The sequence below is a fragment of the Anolis carolinensis genome, chromosome 4 (genome assembly GCF_035594765.1).
Source record: "Anolis carolinensis isolate JA03-04 chromosome 4, rAnoCar3.1.pri, whole genome shotgun sequence".
In the NCBI taxonomy this organism is placed as follows: Eukaryota; Metazoa; Chordata; class Lepidosauria; order Squamata; family Dactyloidae; genus Anolis; species Anolis carolinensis.
Window position 1 is genome coordinate 118,282,394 of NC_085844.1, and position 22,274 is coordinate 118,304,667.

Sequence of the window (22,274 nt, forward strand, 5' to 3'; positions counted from 1 at the left end):
TATGACTGCAGACCAACTGTTCTTGGTCTGACATGTGCAGTCTTGCAGTGTGTTAATATATGTATTAGATGATGGGAATGTGTTAACTTCAAAGCAACATGCTGTCTTTGCAATTGGGATTGAATTTCTGTGGTCTTATTTTTATCTTTTAGCTATCTTTATGTTTTATTCCAAATCTCATCGTGACAAGACAAATGTATTTATAGTTTAGGTCTGGCAGAGAAACACATGTACTCATATACATACACTTATAGTATTGAACTTCAAACATATTAGATCTTGCACTCTTTGAACAATATGGTTGCATTTAGAAATCTTCTCTTACAGTTCTCTTGTTGAACACATTACTTTTTAAAAATAAAATCTAGAAATGTAAGCATCCCCCTTCCTATACACTAATGGCTTAAAAATGTTATTAGTATTTCTGGTAGTAGATTTGAATATGTTCCTAGTTGAGTTGATAGCGCCGAATGTATAGGACTTTCTTTCACCACTGAGATGAAGGGATAAGTGATTCTTCTAGCCGCCTCAGTGTTACATTTCACAATACTGAACTGGATGTTCTTACAATGTGGTGCTTTAATTTTTTTTCTTCCTTGCCTGATTACAGAGGAGTTTACCACTTCATATTTGGAACATGATTTGTTGGTGTGCAGTCTGAGTTTAATCAGGGACAATTTGTGTGATGCAAAGGAAAGATCAGAAAATGGGTAAATTCGAGAAAACCAGCAAATGTGACCCTGACAGAATGAGTAAAAAAAATCTATGTAAGAATAGTCTTCAGAAGTATCAATCAAGTACAAACATGTCTAAGAATAATTGATATTTCAAAAGGAAAAACTGAAAATACAGTCAGCTGTCCGTGTTAACTGGAGATTAGGCACAGGAGTCCTATGATAGCAAAAAGCCGTGGATGAAGAAATTGCTATTTTTCACCTTGGAATGTGTAGATCTTCCATCATTTATTTTATGGTCATCTTCCACCTGTTAGTGACGATAGAATTGTATCGGAGGGCCTAGAGATTCCCTGAGAAGTGATCTCAGATTAAAAAACATTAAATGTAATTTTTATTTCATTTTTATGTATGTTTGGCTCTCTGGCAAAATGGATACCACACTAAGCTAGTAAGACCTCGAAAAATCAAAGAGGAACAGCACACAACAGAGATTATGTGGGGTTCTTCGGGAAGACATGCTAGTGGCAGAGCTATATGCTATACTGTACTAAAAAAAAACCCAACCTTGTGTCTCAGGATTCACTCCTGAATCTTGAAAACCAGTCCTCCACATTCGCTAAAATTAAGGGCACCAAACCCCCATGAGGTTTTTTTAAAATGTCAGGAGCAACTTGAGAAACTGCAAGTTGCTTCTGGTGTGAGAGAATTGGCCATCTGCAAGGATGTTGCCCAGGGGATGCCCGGATGTTTTACTATCCTGTGGGAGGCTTCTCTCATATCCCTGCATGGGAAGCTGGAGCTGACAGGTGGGAGCTCACCCTGCTCCCCAGATTTGAACCCCCAACCCTTCAGTCAACAGTCCTGCCGGCACAAGGATTTAACCCATTATGCCACCAGGGTTCCTGGATGAGTGAAAAACTGTAAATAAAGAAATTGCTGGATTTTTCTACCCAAGAGATCACCACTGTCGGAATTTCTAGCATGATTCTGTGGTCAAATTCCACTGGAAGCTGGCTACAGAATTGCATTGAGGGGCCTAGAGATTGCTAGAGACATGTTCGTTCTAGATATTAAGTCCTCCAGCATAAGTGAAGTAGACAATAGAGTCACACTGGAGGACTTAGAGATCCCTAGAGATAATATTTTAATCCAATCTGTGAAAAATAAAAATGCAAAAGTAAAAAAAAATGCAATAATGGAAGAATGACTGTAGCATCAACAAAATTGCATTAAGTGTCCAAAAGCATTATAATATACTTTCACTAAAGATAAGCAGACCCGTGATTTTATGTCATGTCAGACATTTCTGTGGAAAGTCAAGTCAAATATCCTGTTCAAAAACATGTTTAAAATATTATTATAAAATGTAAGTGTTCAAATTCAATTAGAAAAAAGTCGGTGATTTTTAGCAAATGTCCTCCTACCAAAAGAATTTTTGTTTCTTAACCCATCCACAGTACAGTATACTATATGAATGAGTGAATTGAACTGAACTGTAATGTGCCAAGGAACCATGAGCAGGAATAATTCTACTTGCCAAAGAACTAGCAGCTCTTTGGCAACCAGAGGTTTCAGTGTATTTCTGAATCATAGTAATTTTGAACAACCTTATAATCAAAGGATTGTGCAAAGACGATGCCATTTTATTAAGGCATGGTTGATTTAGAAGAGGAATAAAGAACATGTGGCCCATCAGATGTCACTGGACTACAACTTCTCACATCCCTTTCCATTGGCTATGTTAGTTAGGGCTGATGGGTGTTGCAATCCAGTAACATCTGTAGACATACATCCCCATTCCTGATGTGGAATTTATTGGCTTGGCTCTTAAGTTAACGAGGGTAGAGGTGATGCCGTGTGAAATAGTCAATCAGTTATGAAACCTTTCTCTCCCTCCCCTTGTTTATTGACACAGGCGAACTTGGGTAAGAGTAACAGAATCTGACTTGACAGGGATCAGTTACTGTTTAATGGATATCTCAGCTGACGCATCCTCAGTGGAAACCTGGTATAGCAGAGCTAGGACGTCCCTGTAGAAAACCTCTGTTCAAGCCAACATCTTGCATGGTTTATCTTCATGTTTTACAAATAACTGATAAGAGTTTATGATGATGGAGCACTGGATTGTGTGATAGGGCCAAATATACATTTGTTTCTTCCCCTATATTTTCCAGTCCATCCTGGCAGAAAGAAAAGGAGCCATGAGTTGCATCTTATGTTGCAACAGCCTGGCACTCTCTGAGCAGTTATGAAATGCAACATATAATGGTCACAGCAGAGATCCTACATATTCTAAAGCAGGCTTGTCTACCCCATCGATTGCAAGTGGCCCAAGATGGCTATGAATGCGGCCCAACACATAATTGTAAACTTATTAAAAATATACTGATATTTTTATGAATTTTTTTTGTAACTTGATAGCTCAGTTTTCTATCACAAACTGTGTCAATTACAACTGAATAAAATAATCCGATTATGTTACCTCCAGAAATGCCGGAACATTATCCATAATTCACACTATAATTGCAAACAGAAGAAACAAAAAACTTAAAATTTACTGCTAAAATAAAGAGGAAAATTTGAAAAAGAATTCAAGTGCATATTCTGTATTATGCATAGCTCCACCATGCGCCATACACTCGCACAAATGCATGACTTTAGTTTTATAGTTGTGTGAAACCCAAGACATACCACTAGATCTTGTCTGATTTTGGAATCTCAGCAAGATCGATGCTGGTCAATACTTGGATTGGAGACTGTTGATGGATATGTGTTGAAGGCTACATTTCAGAGGAAGGAACAGGCAAAAACACCTCTGAATATTCCTTGCCTAGGAATACCCCATGAAACTCATGGAATCATCATAATTTACCAGATGGCCTTAAAGTGCAAACCCACACCAGACACATTGCTACAGGGGTTAATTATTGTGATGGAACACAGGTTTCCAGTGTAGTGCCTAATTTAGTTCAGTGTCCTTTGGTTTTGGAAACCTCAATCCTACTGAATTGCGTTCACAGCTGGTCTCCTGGGAATGTTGGCAGTGGGAGTGGTGAAATGAATGTAGCTCCATGCTCTTGGCTGTTCAGCCCCACCTTCTTAACTGGCGACAAGTGTTTGTATTAAATGTACTTCGCTGTCCTAAACCATCAGAGGAATAATGGAGTGGAGCAGCAGCTATTGAGTACAGCACCATTGCAGTCATACGGGGAGGGGGATATTGATCTCATAGTTACTAAATAGTGGATCATTGCTCACCTGCTAAGGAAGGCTTAGCATGATGAATATTGGGGAAATTCTGTTTTGTGCAAAGCTTAGAATATTATTTTGTATAATAACACAAATAGTTGTTTTTCTTTTAAAATCATTATACTTAGTTTAAGAGTAACATATTAATTAGATACAGTAGAGTCTCACTTATCCAAGCTAAACGGGCCGGCAGAAGCTTGGATAAGCGAATATCTTGGATAATAAGGATGGATTAAGAAGAAGCCTATTAAACATCAAATTAGGTTATGATTTTACAAATAAAGCACCAAAATATCATGTTAGACAACAAATTTGACAGAAAAGTAGTTCAATGCACAGTAATGTTATGTTGTAATTATTGTATTTACGAATTTAGCACCAAAATATCACAATATATTGAAAACATTGACCACAAAAATGGCATGGATAATCCAGAAGCTTGGATAAGCAAGGCTTGGATAAGTGAGACTCTACTGCAGGGGTCCTCAAACTTTTAAAGCAGTGGGCCGGTCCACAATCCTTTAGACTGTTGAGGGGCCGAATTATCATTTGAAAAAAAAAACCAACAAATTTCTATGCACATTGCACATATCTTATTTGTATTGCAAAACAACAACAACAATAACAATGAAAGAACAATACAATATTTAAAAATCAAAACAATTTTAACCAACATAAACCTATCAGGATTTCAATAGGAAGTGTGGGCCTGCTTCTGGCCAATGAGATAGTCAGGTTAATTAGGATTGTTGTTGTTGTGTGCCTTCAAGTCATTTCAGACTCTGGGGGAGCCTAAGGCTAAAATTATTTATTTATTCATTTACTACATTTATTTACTATATTTATATCCCGCCCTTCTCACCCCAAAGGGGATTCAGAGCAGCTGTATGTACATACAATATATTATATTATTAACATAGCATAATATTAGCATTATATATTACTATATTGAACTATACCACTATACTGTAATATTATATGTAATATATAACATATAATTAATATTATTATATGGTATTATTATTAGTATTATATTGTATAAAATGATAATATTATTATCAATATCATATGTATATACAATATATTATATTATTAAAACTGATATAAAAATATTATATTGTAAATGGGGGCGGGGGCCAGGTAAATGACCTTGGAGGGCCGCATCCGGCCCCCGGGCCTTAGTTTGGGGACCCCTGCTCTACTGTATGTTGTTGTGTGCCTTCAAGTCATTTCCAAATTATCATGACATGAAGGAACTTGTTTGGGCATTGGTTTGGCAAGATTTTTTTCATTACCTTCCTTTGAGGCTGAGGGCCCTTCCACACAGCCATATAACCCAGAATATCAAAGTAGAAAATCCCACAATATCTGCTTTGAACTGGGTTATCTGAGTCCAGACTGCCATATATTCCAGTTCAAATGAGAAAATGTAGGATTTTATTCAGCTGTGTGGAACAGGCCTGAGAGAGTTTTCAAGGTCACCTAGTGGGTTTCTATGGCTCCGATAATTCAAACCCTGGTCTTTGGGAGTCTTAGGGACTTTCCAGACAGGCTCTATATCCCAGGATCTGATCCTAGGCTTTCTGTTTATCTGGCAGTGTGGACTCATATAATCCAGTTTAAAGCAGAAAACCTGGGATATAGGGCCCACCTGGAAGGGCCCTTAGCTAAACACTAAAAAATATTACACCACATTGGCTTAGTATTTCTAATGTATTACAGGTTGAGCATCCCTTATCTGAATTCAAAATATTCCAAAATTGCCCACATGGATGGCTAAGATAGTGACATCTGTGGTTTCTGGAGGTTCAACAGACATAAACATTGTTCCATGCACAAAATTATTAAAAATATATACAATTACTTTAAGGGTATGTATATAAAATGTATGTGAAACATTCATGCATTCCATGTTTAGATTTGGCTCCCATGTCCAGGATGTTTCATTATGTATGTATATGCAAATTTAGATATTCCAAAATATGAGGAAAAATCCACAATCTAAAACACTTCCGGTCTCAAGCATTTCAAGTAAGCAATGTTCAACCTCTATTTCTATTTTATTGCAATTACTTTAAAAGAAACAAGTTGAAAAAGAATCCCAAATAAATTGTGCTCATCCAAAACAATATCTGAGAAGTAATAAATATTTGTGTTATCATATATACTCCAGTATAAGCCGACCTGAATATAAGTCGAAGCACCTAATTCTATCACAAAAAACTGGGAAAACTTATTGACTCATGTATAAGACAAGAGTGGAAAATGGAGCAGCTACTGGTAAATTTAAAAAATAAAAATTGATACCAATAAAATTACATTAATTGAGTCATCAGTAGGGTTTAATGTTTTTAAATATTTACATAAAACCGTAATTTAAGATAATAATAAGACTTTAATAAGATAAGACTGTTCAACTCTGTTTACCTATATACTCGAGTATAAGCCAACCCGAATATAAGCCAGCCAGGACCCTCACTCGAGTATATATGGTAATTAGTTTTGCATTTTATCGTAAAAGAATCATTGTTATACCTTTATTACCTACCAAAGTTAATGAAAACTTAGCTATGCTCTTGCTATATACTCTGTTTACCCCTACCTTTATGGTAAGATCAGCTCGTATTACATTTAACATGCCAAGGAAAGGAGTTTATGTCTGCTCTGTCCCATCCAAGAATCCCAGGAATTCCAAACATGACTTGAGACAGATGTGACTTCTTAACGTATTTAGTCAAAGTAAATACATTCTCCACCTTAAGCTCTTTAAGAAAAAATGTTTAAGAAGTTCTATCCAAACGAAAATGTTTCTTGGAAGTCAAAGTCCTGTAATCTATTTCTCTGAAGTGTCTCTTAGTAGAACTGAGAACATTAGCTGTCATACAATATACTGTGAACATCCTATCAGCTTTCAAGCTATTAATGTATCCCTTCATTTTTTTTCAAAAAAAATTATCTGGTATTCGTATATCTTACACCTGTTGGTTGTATTTAAAGCTGCAGTTTTATACAGAGACCTGAGAGCAAACCCTACTAGATATAATGAGAGGTTCATTTGAACAAACATGCAAGAGTATCAGGCAGTATGTTACAGATGATAAAGAATATGTGGGGAGCACATTGCATTTCTACACAAATATGTATTTTGTGTGTTTATTATTTCCAAGTTTCCATTCTGAAAGTATTAAATGCTACACAGAATTAGTAAGTTCCAATACTTTCTCTGTGCCAAAGATGAGCTACATTTTATCTGTAATGAAAGGAGTAAGGCATTGACATCTGAGGGTTGTTGTATGTCTTTCGGGCTGTGTGGCCATGTTCCAGAAGTATTCTCTCCTGACGTTTCGCCCACATCTATGGCAGGCATCCTCAGAGGTTGTGAGGCATGGATAAACTAGGCAAGGGAAGGAAAAAATATATATCTGTGGAGAGTCCAGGTGTGACAAGAGTCCTTTGTCAGTTGGAAGCCAGCGTCAATGTTTCAGTTAATCACCCTAATTAGCATTGGAAAGGTTTGTCTCTTGTCTGGGGGGCATCCTTTGTTAAGAGTCATTAGCCGTCCTTGGGGCTCCTCTGCCTTCAGAGTGTTGCTTCCCATCTACTGTTTTGATTTTTGAGTTTTTTAATACTGGTAGCCAGATTTTGTTCATTTTCATGGTTTCCTCCTTTCTGTTGAAGTTGTCCACATGCCTGTGGATTTCAATGGCTTCTCTGTGTATATTTTAAGAAATATATTGTACTTTCAAATGAGATAAATTAGCACAATGTAGTGGTTTGAGCATTGGAAGGGACTATTCAGGTTAAATCTCTGCTCAGCCATAGAAACCCACAGAGTGAACTTGGGCAATTCACACTCTCAGCCCTCAGGGGAAGGCAATGACAAACCTTCTCTAAACAAATAGGTTCACCATAATTTGGAAATAATGTGAAGAACCACAATATCATCTACTGCTGGTTTGATCATCTCTCCTGAAGGTCCTTCAACATACTTGTAATTAAAAGTACAGGAGGCCAAAAAGATCGGGAAATAATTTTCCACCCCTCATGTATGGGAATGGTTTGCGTGTGAATGGGTATGTATGATGTGTGCATAAAACTGTTGCAAATGCAGTCATGTGAATAGGAACATTGTTTATTAATGGGGAAATTTGAGCGATCATTTCGATGTGAAGTCTCACATATACTTTAATTGCACTAATCAAAACCTAATTTCATATCCTGATAGTTAGTAGTGATGAAATCACAATTCTGGATTCAAGAATTGTGAGGAATTGTGATTTAACGGGTCAGGATTGGATTGGATAGAAGGTAACTGATGATTATGACTGCAAATAGTATAATATAATATATAGACATTTCTTGGGGTTCCATGAGAAACTTTTGCTTCAAAAAACAACCAGTGGCTGAAAAAGTTTGAGAAGCCCTGCTGTAGACCATTGGGAAGACTGCAAATTCTCTGCACCAGATCAGTGGCTTGGAATAATTATTATAAATTCACTCTATATTAATTCACCTTATAACTCTCTTTGATCATGGTTGTATACCTCAAACTAAGTGTGTTCCCATAGCTGACCTGGAAGGTTTCTCTGTGGCTTATCTCACATGAATATGCATCACTGGATTTCATATAATATCTCAGTTGGTGTGTGTGATATACAGTCTTTTTTCTAAAATAATTTTTATTAAGTATTTTTGCATACAGGTTTAAAATAGTGGGGTTCAAAAATGGGAGAGGGAAGTAGGGGTGTAGGGAGGAGGGGCTGGGGCTGGGAGAAAGGTTATAGAAGAGGGGGGAGGAAAAGGGGGAAAGGAGGAGAAACAAAAGCAGAGGGGGTGGGTTTTAGGAGGGGGGAGGGGGCTAGAGAGAGGTTCAGGAGAGTCGGTTGAGCCTTTGGATGTCAGAGAGTGGTCCCCTTGTGGTGTCAGCAATTCCGTGGGTAACTGTCCATTTGGGGGGGGGGGTCCGTTTGCCTCCTGAAGCGACATGTTGTGTTGCTAGATTTGTATATTTCTGTTTGTTCTTATGGAATTTCTTCGAGGTATGTCCGTCTTTTCCTTATGTATTCTTCAAATATTGACCAGTCGGTTTCTTTTATTGGTTGTCCATGGTGTTTCTTCATCAGGAAGGTTAGTCTGTCCATGGTCTTTATTTCCCATACTTTTAATAGCCATTGATTGATTGAAGGGATCTGGTTTGTTCTCCATAGTTTGGTGAAGGCAATCCTGGCTCCTATAACCAGATAGTTTAGAATTTTTTCCTCATTTGTGTTCAATTTCAAATTTTTAAGGCCCAATAGGTATAGTTCTGGTCTCATATGTAGTTTCTTTCCCATTATTTTTACAAATTCTTCATGGATTTTTTTCCAGTACCTCTTTGTTTCGGGACAGGACCACCACATGTGGTAGAAACTGCCCTCATTCACCTGGCACTTCCAACATTTTATTTGAATATTTTTGTTGTAATGGCTTAATTTTTTGGAGTGATGTACCATCTGTAATTCATTTTGTATTGATTTTCTTTTAAGTCGGTTGCATATGTATGTTTTATATTTTTCTTCCAGATTGATTCCCATTCCTCATATCTTATAGGCCTTCCTATATCTTTGGACCATTGTACCATGCTTCCCTTAATTTGTTCTTCCTCGGTATTCCACTCCAAGAGTTTCTTATATATCTTTGTAATTAATTTGTTTTCGGACTCTAGAATTTTGTCCCATTCTGAGTCTTTCTTCATGAAGCCGTCTTGTTTATCCTTAATGTATTCTTCCTTTATTTGCCTGTAGTGGATCCATGATAAGTGACCGAATGATTTCAATACTTCTTGTGATTTTAGTACATATTCATTTTCTTGACTTGTGAGGACATCTCTGTATGTGGGCCAGTTTATGTTGCTTTGGATACTCTTCTGAGTTATTGCTAGTGGCGATAGCCACATTGGAGTCTTGGTGAACATTCTTATTTTATATTTCTCCCATATCTTGTTTAGTGAAGTTCTTATTATATGGTTTCTAAATATTTTCTTATCGTTTTTGTCTGCTTTATGCCATATATATAAATGCCAGTCGGCTTTTAAATCGAAACCTTCTAGATTTAAGATTTTCTTGTTCTTTAGAAATAGCCAATCTTTGATCCAAGTTAAGGCACAAGATTCGTAGTATAGATGAAGATATACAGTCTTATCCAAGACTCACTTATCCAAGGTTCTGGATTATCCAATGCATTTTTCAATATATCATGATATTTTGGTGCTAAATATATCGTGATATTTTGGTGCTAAATTTGTAAATACAGTAATTACGACATAACATTACTGCGTATTGAACTACGTTTTCTGTCAAATTTGTTGCATAACATGATGTTTTGGTGCTTAATTTGTAAAAATCATAACCTAATTTGATGTTTAATAGGCTTTTCCTTAATCCCTCCTTATTATCCAAGATATTCGCTTATCCAAGGTTCTGCTGGCCTGTTTAGCTTGGATAAGTGAGACTCTACTGTATTTGCTATATAGGGTGATTAAAAATACCCTCAATTTTTTGAATTTTCCCTGCTCCCTGTGACTTATTCACGTGCATGCAAGTGATCAATTGATCCTTCAGTCATCAAAGAAGAGCACATTTGTGTGAACTGGTTTTTGTCCTCTAGAAATTAAAGATAATTTCCTAGTATGTCATCTGAGTTTCAGTTGTCTCCTTTTCACGGCTTACCCAATCATTAGGACAAGTGAGGTATTTGCTATTGATGGCTTATGTTGAGATGTGGCAACATGGTACTGGTGCTGGATATTCTAAAGTCATATGCTAAACCAGTGGTTTCCAACCTTTTAAATTCATTGAGCTCTTTTTAGAATAAATTTCTATGATAGCACCCCATAGGCCAACCCAATGTCTTACACCTTAGTGGTGTTTAGGAGTGTAGGGAGAGGAAGAAGGGATAGAGATAGTAAGGGAATGTAAAGTAAAGAGATATCTAAACAATCGTGAAAGCTCCATGCAATGAAATTATATTTTAAAAACTTTGAAATTTACCGTAATATATCTTTATTCTCAACTACCAGCAATACACATAAAAATTCCTCCAAAGTTCACGAAATCAAACAATTTACATTGCAACAGAACTAGAGTGCACTGTAGTGAAACAGTAGGTCTAAATTAAGACATAATATAAAATAATGTAAAAATATTTAACGAGACACTTGTGTCTCCATAATTTTTTTGCACAGTGGCAAATTCAACTTGGCAGATTTCCATTTGGAATATAATTTCTAGTTTTCTTGTTTTGATTCTACTTTTTTCTTATTCTTTAATTTCATTCAATTTCTTTTTTATTATTTTCCTGAAGCGACCGCAGAACCCCTGGGAAGTACATGAGGAGCCCTTAGAGCTCTGCGGAGTACAGGTTGAGAACCACTGTCTAAAACTGTCCTGCAGCTTTAGGTACCATAGAAGGCTTTGTCCCATCACCAACATTGAAGAAAGATTCAGCTACCAGTCCATTTGGCCTTCAGTAAATGGAATGGGAGGGTTGCTAACTTGAGCTTTGCCTCAGGGAACAAAGCTTGTGTTGGCCCGCATTTTTTGATGATAGATTTCCTACCCTAGGATTGCCTTTCCAGGGGGTGAACAGAAGGCCAAGGGGAACAGAACAAGAGAAGAAGAAAGTGTACTGCCAGCGAAGGAACAACCACAATACCCTGCTATTGATGTGGGTCCCCAAGAGATACAGCTCTGACTCAGAAGCTCTGTCTAGAAGGGGATCAGTTTCAGAACACCTGCTGTCATAATCCTGATCTCTGGCATATCTTTTTGAGGAGTGTTAGACTTGTCACCACCTGCCCTCACCAGCTGTTGAGGATCTGTGTGTTTCTTTTAGCCTTCTGGGTCCAAATGGTATGGGGAAAAGCTCTGAGAAATTGTTTCTTCTATTCTTCATGGGAGGTGTTTTTGGGTGGTTGGTTTCAGAATGAGGTGAGGATGTTTGAAACTGTTGCTGCAACTTTGGACAAGTCAATTCAATTGGCAAAAATCAATAAATTTTTTTAAAAACTATTAAAAGTAACCCTAATTAAGCAAACATTTTTGTTTTTTAAAGTTTATTATTTTTAATACAAATAAAAATTACAGTCACACCTTCAAATTTGTAAGGTAAGCATTCACAGATTTGATTATTTGTGGATTACTACATTACTATATTACTGTATAAAAATAACTTGCAAATGCTCTTTTTACTTAGGAGTATGCCCCGGGTGGCACAGCTGGTTAAACTGCTGAGCTGCTAAATATGCTGACCAATGGTCGGTGGTTTGAATCTGGGGAGCGGGGTGAGCTCCCACTGTTAGCCCCAGCTTCTGCCAACCTAGTTGTTTGAAAACATGCAAATGTGAGTAGATCAATTGGTACTGCTGCGGCGGGAGGGTAACAGCGCTCCATGCAGTCATGCTGGTCACATGACCTTGGAAGTTCTTCGGCTTCTTCAGACTAGAAATGGAAATGAGCACCAACCCCCAGAGTCAGACACGACTAGACTTAATGTCACGGGAAAACATTTACCTTTACCTACATTCTCTAAGTTTTTCTATCACATTCTTGCCGATTTCCACTGGAAGTAGACCATATAATTGTGCTGTGGGAGCTTGAGATGACTAAATAACTGCTCTCTAAGATTCAAAAAATGTGATTTTTATTTATATTCATGGCCTTTTCACTTTTGTTGGGGGTGTGCAGCCCCTAAACCCCTTGAAAGTTGAAGGCTGACTGTCTAGTTGCCAGGCACAATATAGGGAGACAACAGGAAAGTGATGAGGAACCAGATTTTTTAGTAACCGTATATTATGTATGATCCCTTGGCTCTAGCATTTTCACAATGGCAATTGAGGGTAATATCAAATTGCTGTATATCACAAGTGTTTCTCTTGCCCTTGCCTCTGTACAATACTGTAGGTGGCTAAACTTCCACAAAGTTTGCATAACATATTGCCTAAACTTCCAGATGTGGTGTTTCTTTTACAAAGAAGGAGCATGTATTTATGAGTCCCGGGTTGATTGGGATGGATAAGCATGGATTTTTGCTCCTGATAGCAAGCTAATTTCTTAGTAGGTTGCCATTTATGTAACAGGAGCCAAATGGAGCAAAGAAGGTTATTTCACAGTGTACTGCTTGTTATGGTTTTCCAGAATGTGCAAACATAGTCACTGAATGATAGCCAAGAATCTATCACTAATCTCTGGCTCCTCTCGGCTGACTAATTTTAGGTAGGTAGGTGAGTGACTGCTTTGTTGTTTGATACATCCAGAATTGAACCCAATTCCAGCTTTCACCCAGTACTATTTACTCTATAGTAAATAATTTGTAGCAATTCCTATTTGCTTTTCAGCCTGAAATAAGTTTTTGTTTCAAAACTTACCCTCTTCTACCTGCAAGTCTGTTGCAGGTTTCATCATATTGTTCTTCTCCTGTACTGTTGTTTTCCCATTCTGATTTTAATCCTATTTATTTAGCTTAGTAAAACATATTTTAATTGTTTGATCTATCTTTGTATTGATTTTATTTCAGATCAATTTGCTTATTATGGAATATGTAGATGGTAGCTTTTTAAAAAAGATACTGAAAAGGGTTTTACAGGCATGAAGACATCTTGCTATTCATTGTTGGATGGAAAAATTGTCTTCAGTATTTTTCATTCCCAAATCATTTATTGAGTTAGTGATTCTCAATTGTCTCATCAACTGCAACTCTCACACACTTGGGGGTTTTGCTCCCCCAAGAAATTGCCATCAGAGTTGCTGCTTTGTTTCTACTGCTTCTATTGATTGAGTGGCAGATTTCAAGCCTTTATTAATTATGGGACAACTTTTAGAATTGTAAGAGACACTTGGTATTTTTGTTTTAGTTGATGAATGTGCTGATTTCAGCTAGTGGAAGTTGTATCCCTGGATTTTAATATTTTAATGTTTTTTTATTGTATGTATGTATGTTTGCTACATTAGCATCCTTCCTGTCCTTCAGTGAGCTCAAGGCAGTACGCTTGCCTCTCTTCTTCTCCATTTTGTTATCTGCCCAATAACCTTGTGAAGTGGATTAGTCAGAATACTATGACCAGTTCAAGATCACTCAGTGAATTTAATGACTCAGTTTGGGGATTAAATCTGGATCCCCTAAGTCCCAGGTCAGTACTTCAGACACTACACCAGATTGCCTCTGAGGGGACTGTGTCTGGAAGAGTACAGATTAAGTACAGTATCCTTTATCCAGTATACTTAGGATCAGAAGTGATTTGAATTTCAGATTGTTTTTGCTTTGGGAATACCTCTGTTTGGTATACAAAGTATCTAGAAGACAGACCTAATTCTATTTTATACTTCATATACACCTCTTATATAAATCCTGAATATTTTTTTTACAATATTTGAAATAATTTTGTGAAATAAATAAGTTTGTAGGTACTATCTCAGTCACCTATGTGGACAATTTCATATTTTGGAGTGTTTCGGATTTCAGAATTCAAGTTAAGGGATGCTATTCAGTTAAGTCCATTGTTGTGATGCGTTGTTAGTCTGATCTACATTTGTTCTGTGCAAATCAAATCATGTGACTTGAGCTTGCCATAGAATAGGGATAGCGATGCATTTTTGAGTTTAGATGGAAAGGGGAAACATAGATCTCAAATTTCTGAAATTTTGCAAGATTGGTTGCATATTCTTGCAACTTTTCCTGCTACTGTAGTTCTCCCAAACCTTCTGGAGCACTTCCTGTCCTGACAGCTGTTTGCTGCACCTGCTCCACTGAAAATCCTTCCTACTAAGTTGTGGAATGTCCTCTTCCTGCTTTCACTTGAACTTCTCTGGAGTTGAAAGAACAGGACCTTTGACTTGTATATAGAAAGACGGGGTGGTTTTTTCTAGAATAGAATTGCCATAGTTTTCTTACTTTCTTACATCTAGGGCAGTGGTTCCCAACCTGTGTGTCCCCAGGTGTTTTGGCCTATAACTCCCAGAAACCCCAGCCAGTTTATCAGCTGTTAGAATTTCTGGGAGTTGAAGGCCAAAACATCTGGGGACCCACATGTTGAGAACCACTGGTCTAGGTGATTCAAATAGGTTTCTTGTAATTCTTTTGCATTTCCTCATCCCTCCTTCGAGAGCTAACTTTATTGTAAAAAACACATTTACTGTAATTGACTTGTAGGCTGAAAGCACCTCACAACCTATTGCTGTAGTTTTGATCTTGTTGACAGTGGAACATAATGCTTCATACCAAATTATATAGCTGTTCCGTCTAGCTCAGGACTGTCTGCACTATTTGGCAAAGTCTTTCTGGTGTTCACTTGAATTTCTCTCCCAACTTGTCTTGAAGACCCTACTAATGCTAGGACCCTCTGCATGAAAAATTGAAAGCTATACTGTTGAATTTCCTTCCTTGTTGGTTTTCCCTCTTATCTCCTTTCAGTCCCTCCACCATTATTTTCAACTTCCTCCTGTCCTGTATACAAAATTGGCCAGTTTCTTCTTCTGTGTAGGAAACCTAATGTGTAAATGTGACTTTATGAAAAGGAAGTGGTATGCCATTTTGAAGCCAATTCACACTTTAAAAAATGTATGGACACTGATATGGAGGTTATGGGAAAGCAAGACAACAACAGCAGTACACTTCCACACAGCTGAATAAAATCCCACACCATCTGCTTTGAACTGGAATATAGGGCAGTGTGGACTCAGATAACACAGCTCAAAGCAGATAGTGTGGGATTTTTTGCTTTGATATTCTGGGTTATATGGCTGTGTGGAAGGGCTCTAAGAGTGGGCATGGTGAATAGGAGCAGGATGAGCAATTTTGACAAATTGTTTCTCGGATCTGGGAAAAATAACTCAATCTCTCTTTCTGTAAGTTCCATTTTCTAAAGGGAGGATTATGGACCGAGAAATGATGGGCTAAAGAGACTAAATTAGGAATCAAGATGTCCCTACTTTTGATTTTGTCTATGTTATGGAATCACTGGGCAACCTTACGTAAGCTATGCATGCTCAATCACATTCTATGATTCTAATACTGTCCTTATCTTACATGGTTGATATGTTAGAACAAGGTAATGCATGTGAAGCAGTATTCAAACATAAAAGAGCAATACATACGCTGTTCCATGTTTTAGAATGAAAGGTGCTTCCAAGTAGTATTTATTGAATTGCTCTTGTTGTTGTTAGCAAATTTGATAATACTGAATGCGGTATCAATATGTTTGACAAACAATGAAAATACAATACAATGAAAAGAACTCAACTTAAGTTTTTAGACCATTTCTCTGTTACCATTTTGAACAAAATGTGATATTCTGCCAAAAAAACATGTTATATATAACACATTAAGGGTGCAATATGTAGTGTGGAAAGATCTCCCTTGCATTCCATGAGCAGCCTACAAAGATTTCTTCTCCATGTGCAAGTGCTTCACTTCAGACTGTGAATGTAGATGGCTGGAGGCAGCATTCACCTTGGTAGGTCACAGATTGTATAGGCCTGTCATTAGGAGGACTCAGAGCTCCTCATAAATAATGGTGGCCATAAGGTAATAATATGTCCTGTCAAGAGGGCAAAGAGAAGAGGTCAAAAGGACCACCCTTTAAGATAAATCAACAGTTTGTCTGGGAGCCAATGAAGTGCACTGATTATATTTCATTTGTAGAAGCTGAGTGTTAGTTAACAAGGAAATAGCTTAAGGCAACACACAGAACCTTCGGATTAGCATGTTTATTGCAATAATTGGTACTAAATGTAAAATAAATACTTCTAATATTCATATGATGCCTTGGGCGTTCAGAGTGCTTCACTTTCATTATTTTAACAGCCGTTAAAAGAGAGCTGTGAAGTAGGACAGTATTATTTTCACCTTGATCAGAATATAGTTGTCTTGATCACGATTATGTGTTTGCCTTTGAAAAGTCCAAGCGAGGATGAGTTTCTCAGAAGCAGATCCTTCAGAGATCCCCAGAACTAGTTTTGAGGAGAAACTGTAATAGACCCTCTTCAGGAAACCCAGAAAAAAGAACTAGAATTTCTCCCGTCTATCAAACTTATGAGTTTACCATCTCTCAAAAAAAAAAAATTCTAAAAGTTTCAGGGATTCCCTCCCGCACTGCATTCCATATAGTGTTAGGGAAAGGAATTTGGATGGATTTTCTGCAGAAATCCAAGATGTGTCCCCTTCTCCTTTCACAAGCACTCCCATTGAATCCAACTCAGAGATATTAATAAAATGAAGCTCAAATGTATGATTTTATAATATTATATTAATCAATAAAGCTATTTGTTTATTGTGGAAAATTCAAGGCCAAATGACTGTACCCTGATGTTGGTTTTGAATATTAACGCCTCAAATTCTTCTGAGATTATTTTGCAAATGGATTTTAAAATTGCATGGACTTTGGAAAACAGTCTGTGAAACTACAGGAGGGTCCACCATCCAAAGGGAAAGACCCTCCAGAATCCCATAGAGCATGCCGACGGGCTAAAATAGCTCTTGGGATTCCTGCCAGAATATAGAAGATTTATTTCTCTTTCCCCTGAGCTAGGATGACAATTCTTTTTAAACTAATGTCACATGGATTTTCTATTTATTCACTGGGATAAAGATTATGTAAAAGTGTAAGATTATATAAACTTTAAAGCAACCGTGGAAATAAACCATTTTCCCCCAGGGTTTTTTTATTACAAAAATGCAATATTGAAAATCTTTACAGAACCTTTACAGATTGAAAGTAAGTTTGCTATTTTAGTAATATAAAATGTGTTACAAATTGAAAGTAAGTGTGCTACTTTAGAAATATAAAAAGTGTTGTGTATGACTTGGTTCGGCAAATAATGTTTGGTTTAATCAAATCTATCGTTTATATAGAAATGGTTAAAAATCACTTTTTAAAATGTTATTTTTCTCATACAAATAAAAGTACACTGTTCTGAACCATAAGGGACATCAAAACTGAAAAGAACCTCTTTGGTTTTGCTATTTTATAATAATCAAGGGCAAAGCAGAAGAAGCCACAAATATTAATAAAACAATGCTTTTGTCTCTTCTGATCTTTATGGTGTCAAGCAGGCATAAAGCATTAATTCCCGTAAAAAGAACAGTAAAGAGGAATACTCAAGAATGACGATGATCTGATACTGTATGTCAGTGCTTCTCAATTTACCTGATGTGGGGAAACTGACACATTTTTGTTGTAATATAAAAAAATGTAAATATTAGATTTGTACCCATTGGCTACAGCAATTTCTTTGTTCCCTGCAAAGTCACCATGGACTGGCAGCTGATGTGGTCTACAGATATTGAATAGCGTTGCTGCATGTTGACTTACATAAGAGTCTACCTGATATATCATTTTGAGAAATAATTGGGGAGGGGGAGATAAATCTATGAACAGTTTGTATTGAGACATTTTAACCATTAATTTTTTGCACGATGGGTTAAACTCTTGTGCCGACTGTATTGCTGTCCTGAAGGTTGGGTTGCTGACCGGAAGATTGCTAGTTCTAATCTGCGAGACAGGGTGAGCTCCCGTCTATCAGCTCTAGCATGTGGGGACATGAGAGAAGCCTCCCAGCAAGATGGTAACACATCCAGGCGTCCCCTGGGCAACATCTCTGTAGACAGCCAATTCTCTCACACCAGAAGTGACTTGCAGTATGTTCCCAAGTTGCTTCTGATATGATAAAAAAAATCATTTCTCTGGAAAAATAAGGCTTCAGGGAAAGGAGGAAGAGGGTATCCTTGAATTTTATTCTCTTGGGCCTTCGAATTTCTAGACAAAACAGATAGACAACTTCTGTTCCATAAGGCAAGCAGAGCCTTTGCCTTGGTTTGTTACCTCCAAGTATTTCCTTACTCCTTAATATCCTGTTCTTCTCTGAAAGCAAAATCAACCAGCAGCATCCTTTCTCTCTTGGTTTCAGACTACCTTGGCGCACATCATTGCAAACAGCAGTAAGAAGAATGGTACACGGTTTGTGACATTGTCAGCGACAAGTGCCAAAACCAATGATGTCAGAGATGTCATTGCTCAAGCCCAAAATGAAAAGAGACTCTGCAAGAGGAAGACCATCCTCTTCATTGATGAGATACACCGTTTCAATAAATCTCAACAGGTATCGACAGATATTCATGTAGTCATGCCCTTTAGAAGTGAATGGCTCCTGTCAGAAACATTTTAGACCAATGTTGCTTTGAAGCCAAACTGATACTTATTTTTTAAGGACATTTATTTGTCACAATTGCATCCTATTCTTTCTCTGATGCACATTTAGTAATGTGTGCTCATTCCTCTGAATCTACTGAGACGGAATAAGTAAGGTTTAATGTATTGTCGAAGGCTTTCGTGACCAGAATCACTGGGGTGTTGTGTGGTTTCCGGGCTGTATGGCCGTGTTCTAGCATCATTTTCTCCTAGGATATTTATATTTTATTCGGTCTAGATGTATACTGTATGTTGTGTTTGTATTGTCTGTTTTGATAAGGCCAGTTGGCTGATCAATAAAAATCGTTTCGTTTCCTAGGAAAAAAATGCTGCTAGAATATAGCCATACAGCTCGGAAACAACACAACATCCCAAGTAAGGTTTAGAACTGAGGTCTGCCCAGTACATGTCCTACAAAAATTTACCGTGCCAACCTTCCACAATAGTCCACTCCCCAGACATATCAAACTACAAACCCTTCATTCTTTCAAAGAACAGTGTTATCTGGAAGGATATGTGGGATGTAAGCAATCACATTTAGAAGGCATCAGCATCAACAAGTGGAACTCAACAGCATTGGCTGTTTGCATGATTTCATACATTCTCTAAAATAAGATTTCTATTTGGAAAACACATATTGTTGCTTAAATTAATTGAGCTTTCGTTTACATGAATAAGAACATTGTGGTCCATTTGAAGGTACTAGCCTGAAATTAGGAATTTGACAGACAGTAGTTTCACAAAAAGCCAAAGCATCTTTCTCAAGTTGTGGAACACTAAGGGAAGAACCAGAAGGACTCTACTCTTAGATAAATCATTATTCCATTCATGTTTTATTTAACTTATATAGTTGGTTTGCTATTTTAAAACGGTATATTTGCAATTGGAGAGAAAGGCGACAACTCTTGATATAAGTGGGTGCTGAAAATTACAACACATTTATGGAATGGTAGGTTGCTATGAAGGAAGGATTAAGACAAATTTTCCAAAAATGTATATATCATACTTTACAATCTCTCCCAGTCATGCTTTTGATAAGTAGGAGAGCTACCAAAGACTTTTTGTAGCAATGTTGCATGCTATTTGAGATGGTTCAACAGAGGTAATAAGTACAGATGCAAATAACACATACTACATAACACATACAAATTCAGAATATACTAAATAATATGTTGGTAAGGGGTACAGCTGAGATGATCTCCAAAACATGCACAGTGGGAATGGAATGAATGAAGTGGTTAATCCTCACTCTTAGGATAAGTGGTCAGCAAAAAATATCCAGCCCACATTCCCCGTACCTCCAGACAAATAGAAACCATTAAAAAGGTTTGGATATTGAAATATTTCACTTACATGGGATGTCTGACATTTTCACTAATTGGGACCAATTTCTTCTGTTTTCCGCCCATGGCCAGGACACGTTCCTCCCACACGTCGAGTGTGGAACTGTGACACTGATTGGAGCAACCACGGAAAACCCTTCCTTCCAAGTCAATTCTGCTCTTCTGAGCCGATGCCGTGTTATTGTTCTTGAAAAGCTGTCAGTGGAGGCAATGGAAGCTATTCTGATGCGAGCAGTCAAGTCCTTAGGGATCCAGATTCTAAGCCAAGAGGAGCCGCACACTGGCTCTGTGAATGGCAGCAACAGCAAGAGCTCTGAGTAAGTATGCTTTGCGGACTGCCGAGAGTTACACACACCACCCGAAGAATCTATTGACTGCCTGCCAGAGCAGAAGTGAGAAAGGAGGGATGGGAAAACTTGACCTCCTTTAATAGGAAAAGAAAAGCAGACATTATATACATTCAAAGTAAGTGGTAGGGGGGAAAAGAAGGAAAAACCTCCAGTTCCCTTGCATTTTAAATATTCCTCATTCCGAATCACAGAGGAAGTTTTGTGCTCGCAATTGTAATTTCTGATTTGCCCAATCAAGTTGGATATTTATATTCTTAATGCAGGTTAGAGTTTACTTTGAGGTTATACTACCTTTTATATGCAGTGCTTTTGGTGCATTCCAAATTAAGTCTGTTCCAGTAAAGTTTTAGCCAGGACATCATGATTCTATCAATAAGAAATGTCATTGTAGACTGAGTATTTTTTTTCAAATGGTGAACGTGACTAATTAATCTGTTGTTCCCACATAACAATGTTGTATGTCATGTTTTCAACGGGTAGGCAACACATTTGCTTCTGAGCTCGTATATCTCACTCCTCTTCTATACAAGAACTTGTTGCTGCAGAATTTGCCACTCTGCCACTATGCAGTAGCAGCAAAGAAACTCATGAGTTTCAGTTTAAAGCAATATGTATGGGGAGCATGCATCTGGTTTTTGAATAAAGTGGTATGACTATAAGCAAATTTTGGCCTTAAAACAAGGCATCTGTGCTGTAAGCTCCTGACTTCCAAAATGATTTTTGCACCTTGTATGTTGCTTAAATTCTGTGGCAGGGTCCTACAAAGTGGAACTGACTTTTCTGTATTACTAACATTTCATTTCAATACACACTACTCCGTATGTGTTGAGGAGGAACCATATTTTGCCCCCACTTCACTCACAGAAGTTATACATTTCTGTTTTAAAGACACAGTTTGTCCATTTTACAATCCCACTAATTTCAGGAAAAAGAACCAGCTACACACAAATTTCCAACTAAAAATATTATTACTGCCCAGAACTTACCAAGCATTTCACGTTGGTGACAATGTGCATTTTTTCATGACACAGCAATTCAGTTTTATTAGCAAACCAGAAATTAAACCAACCCCTTATAAGAGATATGAACAAATAAATACATTGTAATAACAAAATGTCAGCAACATATTTCATACGAACCTTTCATTTATATAATTTTTTAAAATATATTTCACATAGTCGGAGAGGATTCTTGTTATGTTTGTGCAACACACCTACACACTACAGCCACCACACTAACATGTCTCAACATACCATTTAGAAAGTTCTGCGCTGAGCTCATCCAAGCAGTTCTGAAGTAAACGAAAATGGTTATTCAAGTTGGAAATACAGAGGCCAAATCAGATGGTCAAAATCTAAGAAAAAGTAAAATATATTTCACTGATTAGCCCTAATTCATATAATTTGACTGACGCTTCATTTCCATTAAATTATTA

The 22,274-nt window shown here is 37.3% G+C and overlaps 2 protein-coding genes across 3 annotated transcripts in view; one reads left to right on the top strand and one right to left on the bottom strand.

Moving 5' to 3' along the window:
• Positions 1–20,630, bottom strand: part of mylk4 (myosin light chain kinase family member 4) — a 124,150-nt gene extending 103,520 nt beyond the window's left edge. For both annotated transcript variants that reach the window (XM_062977678.1, XM_008117973.3), the window contains exon 1: positions 20,500–20,630. In XM_062977678.1, coding sequence (XP_062833748.1) covers positions 20,500–20,555 — 56 coding nt within the window. In that variant the 5' untranslated portion in view covers positions 20,556–20,630. The remainder of the gene's footprint in view (positions 1–20,499) is intronic.
• Positions 1–22,274, top strand: part of wrnip1 (WRN helicase interacting protein 1) — a 56,999-nt gene that overhangs the window by 10,544 nt on the left and 24,181 nt on the right. Inside the window, exons 2-3 of the mRNA XM_062977680.1 lie at positions 18,866–19,057; positions 20,562–20,806. Coding sequence (XP_062833750.1) covers positions 18,866–19,057; positions 20,562–20,806 — 437 coding nt within the window. The remainder of the gene's footprint in view (positions 1–18,865; positions 19,058–20,561; positions 20,807–22,274) is intronic.